General features: G+C 37.3%; 1 protein-coding gene and 1 long non-coding RNA gene across 2 annotated transcripts; one reads left to right on the top strand and one right to left on the bottom strand.

Annotated features, from left to right (window-relative positions):
* Positions 1 to 3,056: 3,056 nt before the first annotated feature.
* LOC112842452 (uncharacterized) lies at positions 3,057 to 4,219 on the bottom strand. The gene is made up of 4 exons (XM_025899062.1): positions 4,129 to 4,219; positions 3,582 to 3,926; positions 3,181 to 3,459; positions 3,057 to 3,076 (listed from the first exon to the last, which is right to left on the bottom strand). Exons 1-4 carry the CDS (start codon positions 4,187 to 4,189, stop codon positions 3,057 to 3,059), a joined length of 705 nt encoding a protein of 234 aa, XP_025754847.1. The 5' UTR covers positions 4,190 to 4,219.
* Positions 4,220 to 10,021: 5,802 nt separating this feature from the next.
* On the top strand, positions 10,022 to 11,509 carry LOC112842359 (uncharacterized). Its single transcript, XR_003214096.1, has 2 exons — positions 10,022 to 10,086; positions 10,239 to 11,509. It is a non-coding gene; the product is annotated as an uncharacterized LOC112842359 (long non-coding RNA).
* The last annotated feature ends 4,062 nt before the right edge of the window (positions 11,510 to 15,571 follow it).

The raw sequence follows: 15,571 nt of genomic DNA, 5'->3' as shown, positions 1-15,571 counted from the left end.
TTTAAGTTGTTGCCAAAGCAAAACAAATGTGTTTAACCAATGTCCAATATTGAGTTAAGTAAATCCAACATTATCTTTTTTTCATTGATCACTTCAATATGTGCAGTTATAACAAAATGACACAGGCTGTAAAGTGATTTCTTCTTAAAGTGAAAAAAGTATCTGGATCCTTTATTTAAAGCATTTATTTACAGTGGCACTGTTCAGGACAGATGCATTTGAAGCTGTGCCTTAGACAGGAAAGATGTCATGTACTGTGATAGGACGCTATCAGCTAAACTTTTATGAGCAGCAGCAAACAGAAAAGGTTTCTTGCAATAAAACGTCAACACATACACCTCTGACAGAAACAGTTTAAGTCAAAACAGAAATATATATCTGAGGTAACATGTCTGTTTTTGAAACATAAATGTTTTTGAGTTTGGTGTCTGTAGCTCAGGTGTTAGAGCAGGTCAGCTACTAACCAGAAGGGTCGTGGTTTGATCCCAGTCTGCTCCAGTCTGCACGCCAAATATCCTTGGGCAAGATACTAACCCCATGTTGCTCTCCGATGCTTCCATCGAAGTATGAATGAGTATTAATGTTAGATAGGGAGCACTTAACTGCTTGGGTGAATGAATGTGTTGTATAAAGCGCTTTGAGTGCTCAGGTAGAGTAGAAAAGCACTATATAAGTCTATTTACCATAACAATATTATGTTATTAGTTCAAAACAACACATACGTAAGACAAAAAAAATAAAATAAAAATAACCTATGACTTTTCACATTCATTCTCTCCTCTAAAAAGTGAAACAGCATCTAACATATCACCTTTCATGAGCAACATCCTACTTCTTTACATAATTGATGGTGGAATAGAGGTGGTTGGGATCATCTCCAGCAGAAGAGGAGAAAGCTTTCACAGTGCTATAGGTCACAGTGTCACCTTCATCATGACTACGGGACTATAGGAAAACATTACAAAACAAAAAACATTACAAAACAAGACAAGACATGAGGATCTTATCATCCCGACAAATATTAAAAATCTCACCCGGGTTTTATTCTTGGTCCTCTTGGTGAAGCTGATGGAGACGTAGGAAACACCATCATCAGCTCCAGCCTACACAGTGAAGACAAAATAACATCTGCTCAGTAATGTCAGTTTGGTTTAATACAGTTCAGTTCTGGTTCCTCATCATCATCATAAACATCACTTTTCTGTTAAAATAAAACAAATATTTAGTGGAAATTTATACTGAGATTAGTGTGTGACCTCACCCTGGTTTGATTGGTTCCTGGTCCAGACTGAGTCTCTGCAGGGTTTAAGCTCACTCCCTGCTCAAAACAGAAGAGTAACTGTGTAAAGATCTAAATGATAATTAGATAATTAAACAGTGTCAGCGAGGAGCTGATTCAGCTCACTTGCAGCTTTGTCAGCTGTTCTGTTTCTGATGGTAAATCCTGTATTTTATTTAGTCATTTAGAGTCAAGAAGTCACCTCTAAAAGTTTATTAGCTCAATCTCATATGAAACAATGGAACTAAAAGACAGCGAAAGACTTCACTGAATAAAAACTTGATTATTTGACTATTTGAACTCACAGTGTTGCCAGCCAGCTGCCTTTCTTTTCCTGAAAAGGAAAAAAACACACTGAGATTAGTTTCACATTTAAAATCCATTTTATTGCCTGTTTTCTAATGATCCCAATTTACAAAATAAGAAATCTTTTTGTTGCCTATATTCACATTAATTCACCATTTTCACATGCTTACCATTAGTTACATTATGTTAAACTATAATCTGGGGATGCTTTTACCTTTATGTTTCTTCCATCTGATGATCACAGCAGTTATTAAGAGTGCTGATAAACCAACGGGAAGGATAATAAACAATAATAACAAACCTGAGAAGAGAATTAAAACACGTTAAAGACAATTATTGTGCCCACTCATGGTGAAGTGTTAGTCTAGTATTTGCCTGTAGGCAAACAAACAGAAGAATTATATGACATATAAGTGACAAATACAATCAGCTTTGTAAGTTACTGTACTGATGACCTTTAAATGTGATTTTTCACCTATTGTGAATTTATCTTCAGTTTTCAAACTGAATGATTAAGTTTGTTTTTACTAATGATGGTGAAAGGCATATAAATGAGAATGAGAGTGACACTAAGGTCTCAGTATTAAAGGCTAGAGACTGGCCAACAACCCTGTGGCACTCCATAGTTACTGGGGTAAGATGTGTATTCAATGACTGGTTGTTGACTGTTGTTGAGTGAAAACAGTCAGAAAGAGAGTGCTGCAGCAAAAACCTCCTGGTGATTTCTTTTATCACTCACAGTTTGCATGAAAGACAAACAGAAGCAAGCATTTGCAGACATGTCTGCATCTTACATGGAAACTATGGCTGACTGTGTTAACCTGCTAGTGACCAAAGCAATCACAAAGAGGTTTTTAGTACAGCACCGTACCTCTTAGCAACCAGTTACACCTTGAAGCTGTGAACACACATTTTCCCGTAGTGACCACTTCCTGTCAGCGCTCACAGTCTGTAGGCCTGTGTGAAAGAGGTCTAACTAAAGCCCAGAGTCCACCTGACATTCAGACTTTAAGTTTTATAGTCACAACTGTTACTAAATTTCTCCACCCAAGTGTCAGTCTGACATTCAGATATTTGATGCTGATTTTGTCGAAGAAATGAAATTACAAAATCAAATAAAAAATGATTGTAAGAAAAAATAAACAACAAGTTATTTTTTTAAAAGAATAGATAATGTGGAGTGGTGCAATATGTAACAATCAAACCAGTCAAAGCATCACTGTGAGGGGATTTGAACATATTCTTAACAGTTTATTACCCGACAACTTGAATTTAAAGGGTCTGAATTATAAAGCAAATTTCAGATGTCTCTACCTTGTGAGGTTTTTTTTGATTCTAGAGAAGATTTTGTTGATCTCATTATTGTTGTTGTTGTTAATGTTGTTGTTGTTGTTGTTGAGGTGAATTTTGCAGTCTTTGATTTTGTGTTTTCACCTAAAGAAATTAAATAACAACATAAAACAAAATTACTTCAAGAAAAAAACCTGCAAACTACGTTTACAACAATAGATAATGTAGAGTGCTGCAATAATTAATAATTAAATCAGTTAAATCAGTCTGCTCATCACTGTGAAGCGATTTGAAGATAATCTCACCTGTTTTCTCACGTGAGGACTTGAGTTTGAAGGGAAACAGTTGTTCTTCTTTAGTGTAATTATTTGTCACTTTACACTTCAATGAATTATAAAACTTTGACTTCTGATCACGGTGAGATCTTTTAAATGTCACAGTCACAGAGCAGGAACCTGGTTTATTCTCCACGTCTGATTTATTCTTTTCACCCTCATGCAGCCACTCCACTGTGTGTCTACAGTGTCCATGTGTCAGCACAGAGCAGTTCACAATGACTTTATCATTGTTCTCATGTTCAGTCACTGGTGAAGATGGAGATATGGAAAGAGAAAAACAACAGGGCATCATCACTGTAATAAATACTGTTGGAATATTTCAGTTTGTTCCAAGTTTGAACTAAAAACATTATGATGTAAATACTCACTGTTAATAACAGACAGATAAACTGTAAAGTCTGGGCCTTCTTGTGGTCCTCCTCTTGTTTTGTACTGTCTGCAGGTGTAACCACCAACATCTTCAGCTTTGACCTTCTTTATAAGCAGAGAACAGTTCGCTGTAACACTCAGTCTGGTGTATTCAGCTTTAACATTTTCATTAATCTGTCCATGAGCAACCAGCTCTACTGATGCTGTGTTTCTTGAATCAATGAAATTCCAGGTAGTATAGTCACAGTTATGTTGACCATCTATCACATTTTCACAAGACAAAATGATGTCATGTCCAGCTCTGGCAGCTCTGAAGGAGGACAAAGTCTGTGGTGTTGTTTCTGCTGAGGACAGGAGAGTGAAATGTGACAAACTATAACATGAACACTGCAGTTAGATTAACAGTTAGATTAAGGACTTTTTTAGATCATTTCTTTCTCATCTTCTGTTTACAAGACTCCAGAAAACTTAAAGTAACAAAGCAAACCCGTCTCTCTCAGTTAAAGGAAGAACATACTATTGTGTGTGTGTTCTGTGTTTCCTTACCTGTAATCTGAAGCATCAGCAGCAGGAATGAAGACATTTGAATCCACATGACTGCAGCCATCGTACTTCTCTGTCTGTCAGTCTCTACTCTCTGCTCTCACATTCACAAATGAAACAGTCTCAGAGATGAACACAGCTTCAACTTCCTGCTCACTTCCTCATCAGTGGTTTACTCTCCATCACTTGTTCTGAATTTATTTAGTTTACAGCCTTCAAATGTTCTTATCCTCCCTCTCTCTTTATTCATAAACTGAATAATTGAGCTTTTAACAAGAATGTGTGTTGATGCTCACAATGAAACATGTTGATACTGCAGCAAACACCACTGCTAGCAGCTGGATAAGGACACAGATAAGATGTGTTAGTAGTCTGAGGCCTGTTGTGCATCATTGTAACTATGAAGTCTTTTTTTTCTGAGAAGTGAAGGGGAAGTATTTCTGTGAGAATGTGGGTACAACAGCAGCAAAGCTCTGGAGGTGTGAGCCTCTAATGTTGACCACATAAACATCAGAAACACAAATGGTTCACACACTGATGATCCAACAGAGCTGTCTTTAGGTCCGTACCATTTGACTTTTCCTCATCAGTGGACTCAGAAATACACATTATATGACACACACGAGTAAACCTTTGAACTTTTTTGGAATTTGCTAAATTACTTAGACTGATTAAATGTTCACAAACTAAAATGTTAACACACTGATGAGAGAGTGACTGTCTTTATTTTTTCCGTCATTGTGAACATGAGGAAAGTTGATTTAAATCAATCAGTTTATAGAATACAAATTCATTAGATTAATTTCAAGGTGTTTAAATATTGTGTGAGTATAAGTTGGAATCATCTGATAGGAACAGTGAGAGGAGATGAACTGATTTGTTACTTAGACAAATGTCAGCAGTCAGTACAAACAGAGCTGCTTAAACTAGTAGAGTCAATGTTTTATATGGAGATGAAAGAACAGGAAGTTATACTGGGGAGAATAATAGAAGCACACTGGTACTGTGGTCAGCACTGCAATGCTGTGGTGTGTGTGAGGTGTCAGAGAGAGACAGCACTACAAAACACAATGATAGTCATCACAGATAAAGTATAACAGATAATGTTAATGGTTTAATATGGAGCATCAAAATGTGGCTCCTCCTCCCAGCTCAACAAGCGAGAGAGAGAGAGAGAGACAGTGATAAGGGCACCTTTTGATAGTAGGAACCACGTAGGTCAAGTGCACACCTGTGCCTCATCAGTAATCACTCAGTCTCCATTAAGGAACGGTTCAGTCTTAACTGGGTGACTGTGATGAGGACGTGGTCAGTCTGTCCAGTTCTCATCACCAGCCTGTCAGAGTGTTATTAAACCTGCCATTTGTTAAGTACACAGTGGATGTAATGCACTACTCTCTCATTCAAGCTCCAACTATGTGGTTTTCATTTTTACATTGATCTGGATGTTACTCTAATAATAAGATGATGACCAAATATTCTTTTCTCTCTTCAATTAAAAGAAGATTCATTTAAAAACAAAGAAAATCTGTAGTTCAACTTTCCCATTTTCTTGTTTTCTCTTGACTACATTTCACATGTCTTGGTGATTTTATGCGACGTAATGAGAGACATGGAGCCTGCGAGGAAAAGAGGACTTCTGTTTATTCCCAAATAAAATCCAAATAGAACAACCTTATGTGTGTTATCTTTTTATTTTAACCATTTATTAGTAAATTTATTCTACCTCTCAGGTCAAAAATATACATAAAAATACACTACACATACATTATAATATTTTATATATAAATGTACCTGTGCACCGGTTTATTTCCTTAACACGTGGAGGTAGGACCTCACAAACTTTATTCCCAACCTGTTATAAGATTGTGTTGTATATTAATTTGAAGAATGTTTTTTCTCATGTTTCTTTATTGTGTTTACAAATGTCAAGAAGTAACAAGCAAAGAGAGACCACACCCTGTATATGTTTAAACAGGACAGTTTATTCATCAATATTATTTATTACTCAAATAGATTAAACATAATTTTTTCACCCCCTAAAAATAAACATTCAAAGCACCACAGCTGTAACCTGATATCACACAAAAGCTGTCAACTGAGCTCTGTAGAGTGGACAATCATGATGAAACAGTTGTAGATTCAAGCTGCTCTTCATACTTTTGTCCACCAGATGTCACCAAAGAGGACTGTGTGAACTTCAGAGCTTCATTTAGACATCACTGCCACCTCTTTGTCTCCTGATCTGTTTGTCTGACTTGTCCCCACTTGTGCAGTTTGCTTAAATGGCTTAATTGGCTGAGTGGATTGTTCTGTGAATCCTCTGTGTACATACAACAATTATCATAAAAAAGGAACAAATGATTATTTGAAGTTATTTTTCTTATTAGTTGAAGCTAAGTGCACAAAGAAAAGAATTTTGCTCCTATATATGAGATAAAATCAAAAAGTAAATGTCAGAAAATATCAATGATATTATGATTCATTTTTGTGATCAGTTGATGTTGAAGTTGTTGATCAGTGGAGTCTGACAGATGCGGAAGAGTCTGCAGTGTTTTCATAGTTTACTGTGCCATCATCTTCATCGTTATGCACCTGTGGAAACAATACTACACACTTTAGACTCACTCTTTGAAATGCTACTTTTGATGAGCTCTCCGATGGTTTATCTTATTATTAATTATTTATTTATTATTTAGTCTCAAAATTCTCCACATTTCTCTATAAAACAATAACAGTAACAATAAAGGTTATAAGTGTTTCTGCAACATGGTTAAAACTGTGTATTCTGTCTTCTTTCATTCGTACATCCATAGTTGAAAATAATACATATCACTAACTTGTTGTTTGCTCTGTGAAGTTATAACAGAGTAAAACTCACAGTGTTTCCTTCCATCTGTGTTTTTATTCCTGAAATGACAAAAGTCACAAAAGAGAGCTGAAATAATAAAACTGCAAGTTTATCAAAGGTTTTTCTGTATAAAAGTTTAATCTGTGAAGTTCTCACCTTTGGTTTTTGTCCACATGTTGACTGTAACAGCAGATATTAGGAGTGCTGCTAAACCCACAGACACGATGATGCATCTGAACAGAAAACCTGAAAACAATGAAACCATTTAGACTTCAGCTTTTTGTTCTGTGAAAAGAATAAATGTTTTCAATGTGAAGAAAGTTTTGATATTTTTGTTATTAGACTAAAATATTAAGCCTGCTGTTAATAATGATGATCAAATATATAACTAAGTTAAATGTGCTTACAAAGCACTGAAAAATACATTTTATTTTGTATTTTGTTTTTTCAAAGTTTTTATTTAGTTTTTTGGTTTCATTTATCTCAAATTGTTTGTCATGAAACAAAAATATAAAGATGTTGAAAAAGTGATGTTGATCAAGATTCACAGAATTAGAGTGATAATCTGTTTTTGTAGGGACAAATCTGTCTCCCCTGCCTCAGTGGCTGCTGGCTGTAACTTTGTGAGATCACTTGCAAAGAGAGTGCTGCACCAAAATCGTCCTGGTGATTTCTTTGGTCACTCACAGTTTTCATGAAGATAAACAGAAGCAAGCATTTGCAGACGTGTGTGCATCTTCTATGGAAACTATGGCCAACTGTGTTAACCTGCTAGTGACCAAAGCAATCACAAAGAGGTTTTCAGTACAGCACCATAGACCTCTTAGCAACCAGTTACACCTTGAAGTTGTGAACACACATTTTCCCGTAGTGACCACTTCCTGTCAGCGCTCACAGTCTGTAGGTCTGTATGAAAGAGGTCTAACTAAAGCCCAGAGTCCACCTGACATTCAGAATTTAAGTTTTATAATCACAACTGTCACTGAATTTCTCCACCCAAGTGTCAGTCTGACATTCAGACATTTGATGCTGCTTTTGTCTTTGTGACATCTTGAACTAAAGAAATGAAATCATAAAATCAAATAAATAATGATTGTAAGAAAAAAATAAACACCAAGCTATTTTTTTTAAAGAATAGAAAATGTGGAGTGGTGCAATATGTAACAATCAAACCAGTCAAGTCTTCACTGTGAGGTGATTTGAACATATTCTTAATTGTTTTATTAAATGTGGATTTGAATTTGAGAGTATGAATTATAAAGGTTATTTCAGATGTCACTAATGGAGGTGTTTCTCAATTCTTTAGGAGATTTTGTTGTTGTTGATGTGAATTTTGCAGTTGGTGATTTTGTTATTTCTTCATGAAAGAAATGAAATAACAAAATAAAAGAACACAATGTCAAAAAACAAAAAAGTGCAAACTACTTTTACAACAATAGATAATGTAGAGTGCTGCAATATTTAAAAATCAAGTCAGTTAAATCAGTCTGCTCATCACTGTGAAGCGATTTGAAGATAATCTCACCTGTTTTCTCACCTGAGGATTTGAGTTTGAAGGGAAACAGTTGTTCTTCTTTAGTGTGTTTATCTGTCACTTTACACTTCAATGATTTATAAAACTGTGACTTCTGATCACGGTGAGATCTTTTAAATGTCACAGTCACAGAGCAGGAACCTGGTTTGATCTCCACGTCTGATCGATTCTTTTCACCCTCATGCAGCCACTCCACTGTGTGTCTACAGTGTTCATGTGTCAGCACAGAGCAGTTCACAATGACTTTATCATTGTTCTCATGTTCAGTCACTGGTGAAGATGGAGATATGGAAAGAGAAAAACAACAGGGCATCATCACTGTAATAAATACTGTTGGAATATTTCAGTTTGTTCCAAGTTTGAACTAAAAACATTATGATGTAAATACTCACTGTTAATAACAGACAGATCAATCATAAAGTCTGGACCTTCTTGTTGTCCTCCTCTTGTTTTGTACTGTCTGCAGGTGTAACCACCAACATCTTCAGCTTTGACCTTCTTTATAAGCAGAGAACAGTTCGCTGTAACACTCAGTCTGGTGTATTCAGCTGTAACATTTTCTTTAATCTGTCCATGAACAACCAGCTCTACTGCTGGTGCGTTTCTTGAATCAGTGAATATCCAGGTAGTATAGTTGCAGTTATGTTGATCATCTATCACATTTTCACAAGACAAAATGATGTCATGTCCAGCTCTGGCAGCTCTGAAGGAGGACAAAGTCTGTGGTGTTGTTTCTGCTGAGGACAGGAGAGTGAAATGTGACAAACTATAACATGAACACTGCAGTTAGATTAACAGTTAGTTTAAGGATTATTTTAGATCATTTCTTTCTCATCTTCTGTTTACAAGACTCCAGAAAACTTAAAGTAACAAAGCAAACCCGTCTCTCTCAGTTAAAGGAAGAACATACTATTGTGTGTGTGTTCTGTGTTTCCTTACCTGTAATCTGAAGCATCAGCAGCAGGAATGAAGACATTTGAATCCACATGACTGCAGCCATCGTACTTCTCTGTCTGTCAGTCTCTACTCTCTGCTCTCACATTCACAAATGAGACAGAGATGAACACAGCTTCAACTTCCTGCCCACTTCCTCATCAGTGGTTTACTCTCCATCACTTGTTCTGAATTAATTTAATCTACAGCTTTCAAATTTTCTTATCCTCCCTCTCTCTTTATTCACAAACTGAATAAGTGAGCTTTTTAACATTTTGATTTTTATGTTTGATATATTTAACATGCAGTCTTTATAAGGAAGACAACTGCAGAGAAAACCTTTGTCTTGAATAAAAGAGGAAGTTTAATGTGTGATTAACTGTTAGTGAAATGTATGGTTCATTCAAAGAAAGCACTGTTCATGTTTGTCAGCACATAAAAACGTGAAGAGACTTTGTGAACAAGAATTTGTGTGTTGTTGCCCACAATGAAACATGTTGATACTGCAGCAAACACTGTAAATGCCAGCAAAGCTACTTTACTTTGCGCTTTTATTTTGAAGAGTACCTTAGCACTTCCTCTTTTATTGTGTCAGACTTTCTGTTCTGTTCTCAGTGAAACGACACAAATACGTTGCTTCAGAGTAAGTAAAAACCTTTATTTTTTGAAAATACTCATGCAAAACTATGTATTTTATTTAGCTGTCACATGCTATAACTTTGGAAAGTTTACACAATGTGGTTGAATTTGTTTTTTTTTTTGTATATGCATGTTATTTGTTTGTGGCGTGGAAAGACTGGCTAAGAGATGCGCATGGAGGAGGTTGCTAGCAGGTTCAGCATGATTAGCACCCCTGGAAGCAGAAAGAGGTTGGTTTAATGATTGCAAATGATTGTTTATGTATTTAAGAGACAGAAAGGTTGTCGTTAATTCATTTTATTAAATGCTGTAACATAAATAGTTTCAAAGCTATTGATTTATGTCAATGTCACTATTTGAGTTAATCAAAATAATTTTCTATATAGTAAAATGTGAACATTTCTGCACTTTCTACTTAAATGTTATAATGGCATTTGTTTGTGCATCTTTATAGTTTTCATGGTGGTTTAAAGAGGAGAGAATAAAGTGGCATCAGTCGAAGCTTTCTGCGTTATGAGTGGTAATTCCAAGTGGGCAGCTACAAACACCACTGGATAAGGACACAGATAAAATGTGTTAGCAGTCTGAGGCCTGTTGTCCATCATTGTACTTATGAAGTCATTTTTTTTCTCTGAGAAGGGACGGGGAAGTATTTCTGTGAGAATGTGGGTACAGCAGCAAAGCTCTGGAGGTGTGAGACTCTAATGTTGACCACAAAAACACTTTAGAAATACAAATGGTTCACACACTGATGTCTAATAGAACTTTAGGTCCTCACTATTTTGTTTTTCCTCATCAGTGGATTCAAAAATACACATTATATGACACACACAAGTAAACCTCTAAAAGTTTTTTGGTCACTGCTCCAACTTACTTTATGTAGTCCACTGATGTTATTGTAGGTCTAAAGCTCATAAAATCTAACTGCAAAGAAACTGAATCAGCCACATCTGAGTTTAAACTGTTTAACCAGTGTATGGCAGGGTTGTGGTCTCCGGCCTGCTGCAGTGGAGGGGCATACAGTGAGCTCTCAGGCGGCATCGAGATGGCAGAGGAGACAGGTTTATGTGCTGTGACTGATGACTTTCTCTCTTCCCCTGTATATAGTGACGGCGGAGACGCAGAGGAGATCAAATGTCAGTGAAGGAGCTGCAAGAGGAGCTGTTCCCTGTGTCACCAGTGCTGTAACCCAAAAGCTGCTGAACAAGCAAAATAAACTCAGTTTCAAGCACATCAAACCCTGTGTGTGTTGGAACCTTGCTACACAGTGAAACAATGATTATTTTAAAAATTTAAATGAAATCTGTGAAAGATTTGTCCAAGAACATTGCAGGAGCTCCTGACTGAGAAACCAAATGATTTTAAATGTGACCTACAAAATTATTATTTTCTGGATTTTTATAATGATCAGTCTGTTATAAATCTAAGAGATGTCACAGCCACTTTGTTTTATACAAAATGCAGTGTTATAAACTGTTTTTAGCCTTTTTTCAGCCTACAAATATGGAGATCTTTGGTCTACATCATCAAGCACCTGAACATCTGAAAATTTGATGCACTTCCCAAAGCAGTATACAAAGCATAACCAAAAATATTCACAAAACTCAAAACCTGCCAGACATTATAAGAAATGTAAATGAGACATTAGTTTACTTATAAATATGGATAACAGCTCTCTGTATATTAAGTAACATTATGACTTGTGTTTTCATAGCTATATGTAGGACATGAGTAACTATCAAAAACAAAGCAGACAAGGTGAAAAACTATTCATAAATTACATGGCAGTTAATGCATTACCAAGTAGCACCACCAGGTGTTCTATATAGATGATGTAGACCAGTGATTAATCCCCAAACTGTGGTACTTGTACCACTAGTGATACTTGGGCTCTCTCTGGTGGTACGCGGGAAATCTCCAATTTTTTTTAACATTAAATAATATACCATTGTGGAGGTATGCAAAGACGACACGAGAGTTCCTGAGGCTCTCCTGGGAGCCTGGGGTCTACCAGAAAACGTCTCCCCAGGCGCGAGTCTTCTATGAAGAGCAGCCTTTCCTTATTGCCAGCGGTCACGGGCGATACATAGAGCTGGTGGGCTCGTTTCCCTGGGCCTTAAAACTGCAAAGGTGGCAGACAGCAAAGCCACGAAGAGCAAACTGAGCTTCGATGTACATGAATCATGCAGGAGGGTTGTGAAACCAAAAATCTTGCAGCTTAACCGCCACAGCAAAAATTAAAACATACAGCTCTGCTATCACTTCCGACATAAATGAAGACAGAAAACTAAACAGCAGTGGCGTTTGGGCTAACTGGTATATAATGATGTAAATGGTCTGGTATTATATAGCGCTTTTCTACTTTATCTGAGCACTCAAAGCTCAGGATCAACTAATTGATTCACCCAATCACACTCATTTTAAACTGTTTAGTGTTATTCACACTCCGATGAATGCATCGGAGAGCAACATGCGGTTAGTATCTTGCCAAGGATATTTGGATACATGCAGACTGGTGGAGCCGGGGATCAAACCGCCAACCTTCCGGTTAGTAGCTGACCTGCTCTACCACCTGAGCTACAGTCACCCCAATGAACTGCGTGGTGGCTAGCTACACAGCTATGGTTAGCATAATACAAACACAGTGAAGCTGGAGGATGAACGCTAACTTTTTTCCACTCGATAAGTTAACGTGAGGGTTCCCAATGGCTAGGGATAAATGTAATGGCAGGATGATGTAAATGGACCAAACTTCAGTCAGGAGAACAACCGCAATAAGAGGTTAGTCATTAATATACTGCTGGATGGGCTGGGCTGTAGTTACATCGTAAGGTTTTAAAAACTGAACTTTAAAACAAATAGTGATGACAAAAACCGAGAGAGGCCAACAGTGATCCCTTTTTTTTTTCCTATGGGCTTGTTCAGATTAAATACAACAAGATACAAAGCATTAAAACGCACCCTCCTGCCCTCTGGGAGGCGCTACAGGAGCCTCCCGACTAAGACCACCAGGTAAATGGCCTGTATTTGTATAGCGCTTTACATAGTCCCTAAGGACCCCAAAGCGCTTTACACGTTCAGTCATCCACCCATTCACACATCACACTGGTGATGGCAAGCTACACTGTAGCACTGACAGAGGCGAGGCTGCCGGGCACTGGCGCCACCGGGCCCTCTGACCACCACCAGTAGGCAACGGGTGAAGGGTCTTGCCCAAGGATACAACGACTGAGACTGTCCGAGCCGGGGCTCGAACCGGCAACCTTCCGATTACAAGACGACCAGTTACCAGAACCAGAACAGCTTCTTCCCTACAGCTGTCAGACTCCTGAACTCTGCCTCCTGACATCTGACCCACATTAGACTCATGGACTGAACATACACACACCCACAACCACCTGAACTCACACACAATGGACAAAACAAACACATGGCCAACTGTACCCTCATACACACAATAATAACATAGACTGAAAGACTACCTACAACCTTTGGCACTTCATATAACTACTGTAAAAATTATCCACATATTTCACTGATGTAAACTGCACTACTGTAAATGCTGTATAGACAATCATTCTGTACAATATGATAATTATAGTTCTACAACTGTTTACAACTGTTTATAACTGTTTATTATTACTCACATTTGTATATCTACAATCTGTATAGTTTCATGTTATAACGATATTTATTTCCTGTCCATAGCCTGTACATAGCTTGTATACTCACTACAGCCTGTACATACTTATAGTTATAGCATATTCATAACATACCTTCATACCGTGTATATTGTAACATACCTATAATAGATCCATATTTTGTAATATATCTATATTATTGCCAAAGCACTTTCTGGATGGATGCAAACTGCATTTCATTGCCTTGTACTTGTGACATGTGCAATGACAATAAAGTTTAATTCTAATTCTATTGTATTCTAAAACATGTTAAAAACACAACAGCTTTAATAAATGCAGAGTAGTTTGGACCTGAAGGCATGTTTCGTCAGGTCATCACTTAAAGACCGGATATCCCACCTGCTGTGAATGTTTTAATGCAGTACAGTTGCTATTATTATCACTTGTCACATCCTGTTTATGACAGTTAAAATAAATAACATTCATGTAAGAAATAAAACTGTCTCGTGTAAACTGTATGTGGTGTTAAATAGGCCTATACTACTGTACTTTAATGTTGGCCATAAGGGTGGTACTTCAAGAGCCATATATTTTACGAGGTGGTACTCATTGTGAAAAGTTTGAGAACCACTGATGTAGACAAAAGTATTGGGTCACACTTCTAAATCTTTGAAGTCAGGGGTTTTCAGACGCATTCCCACATCTGGATAAAATCAAGCGTCCAGCCATTCAGCTTGCATTTACAAACATTTATGAAAGAATAGATCACTTTAAAGGCCTCACTCAGTTCCACCATGGTACTGGAATACAATGTTACTGTTGCAACAAGTCAGTTAGCGAAATTTCTTCCCTACTAAATATTCCACAATCAGCTTTAAGTGTTATTACTGCAAAGTGGAAATATCACTTACTGGCAACTGATGTGTGGAGTGGCAGACTACATACAGATCTGGCTTGCTGACTGCCGGGGCAGAGAGTGAGTATAGTGAATTGCCAACATTGTGCTGACTTAGTGACAAAAGAGCTTCAAAACTCTATCTGGGACCAACATCAACAAAAAACTGTGTACGAGGAACTTCATGGCATTACATACAGCTTCTGTAGGTGTATAGGCGAATAGGTGAGTAGGCATAGGTATAGTATTTTTCCTGATATGTTTCTGGGTAAACTGTCTACCCAACCTTTAACCATATAACATTACAAATAATAAACCACTTTATTTGTTTGTTTTGTGTTATATGAGTTCTTACTGTAAACTGAAGCTGTATCTGTTACAAAGACATTTTTTAAACTGAAAGCAACCATCTGTCTCTGTTGTGTCTGGACTCTTGTTCTCATGTCCACTGCATCAGCTTCCTGGTCACTTCCTCATAGTCACATCACATTGTCCCTTTTGTGTCATCCAAACACCCACCCCTACCTAATGTATGTACGAAACAAATCAAAAACTCTTACAAATAAAGTATTTAATTATCCATCCATCCATCCATCCATCCTCTTCTGCTTATCCTTATCAGGGTCTCGGGAGGGAGCTGGAGCGTATCCCAGCTATCATAGGGTGAGAAGTGGTGTACACCCTGGACAGGTCTCCGGTCTGTTGCAGGGCTAAAGCACTCAACTGTCTTAAATTAAAATTCAAGAAGTTTAGTTAAGTGCTTCCATTAATGCAGCTCTTTTGTAGAAAGGCTTTATGAGCACAGATGAAATCAGATCAAAAGTCCATTTCGTTACCCACAAGAATGTATCTTATTCACTATCAAACATTGCGATACTGCAGCAGTCGACACAGCTAGCAGTTAGATGAGAGCACAGATAAAATGTGTTAGTGGTCTGTGGGCTGATGCTTCC

Source organism: Oreochromis niloticus, linkage group LG15 (assembly GCF_001858045.2).
Source record: "Oreochromis niloticus isolate F11D_XX linkage group LG15, O_niloticus_UMD_NMBU, whole genome shotgun sequence".
NCBI lineage: Eukaryota > Metazoa > Chordata > Actinopteri > Cichliformes > Cichlidae > Oreochromis > Oreochromis niloticus.
This window is presented reverse-complemented; position numbering and strand designations above follow the sequence as displayed.

Coding starts and splice junctions, on each gene's coding strand:
- LOC112842452 (XM_025899062.1), bottom strand. CDS start 4,189: ATGGCTGCAGTCATGTGGATTCAAATGTCTTCATTCCTGCTGCTGATG. Junction 3,927..4,128: donor GCTGATGCTTCAGATTACAG/GTAAGGAAACAC, acceptor TCCTGTCCTCAG/CAGAAACAACACCACAGACT. Junction 3,460..3,581: donor TTATCTGTCTGTTATTAACA/GTGAGTATTTAC, acceptor CATCTTCACCAG/TGACTGAACATGAGAACAAT.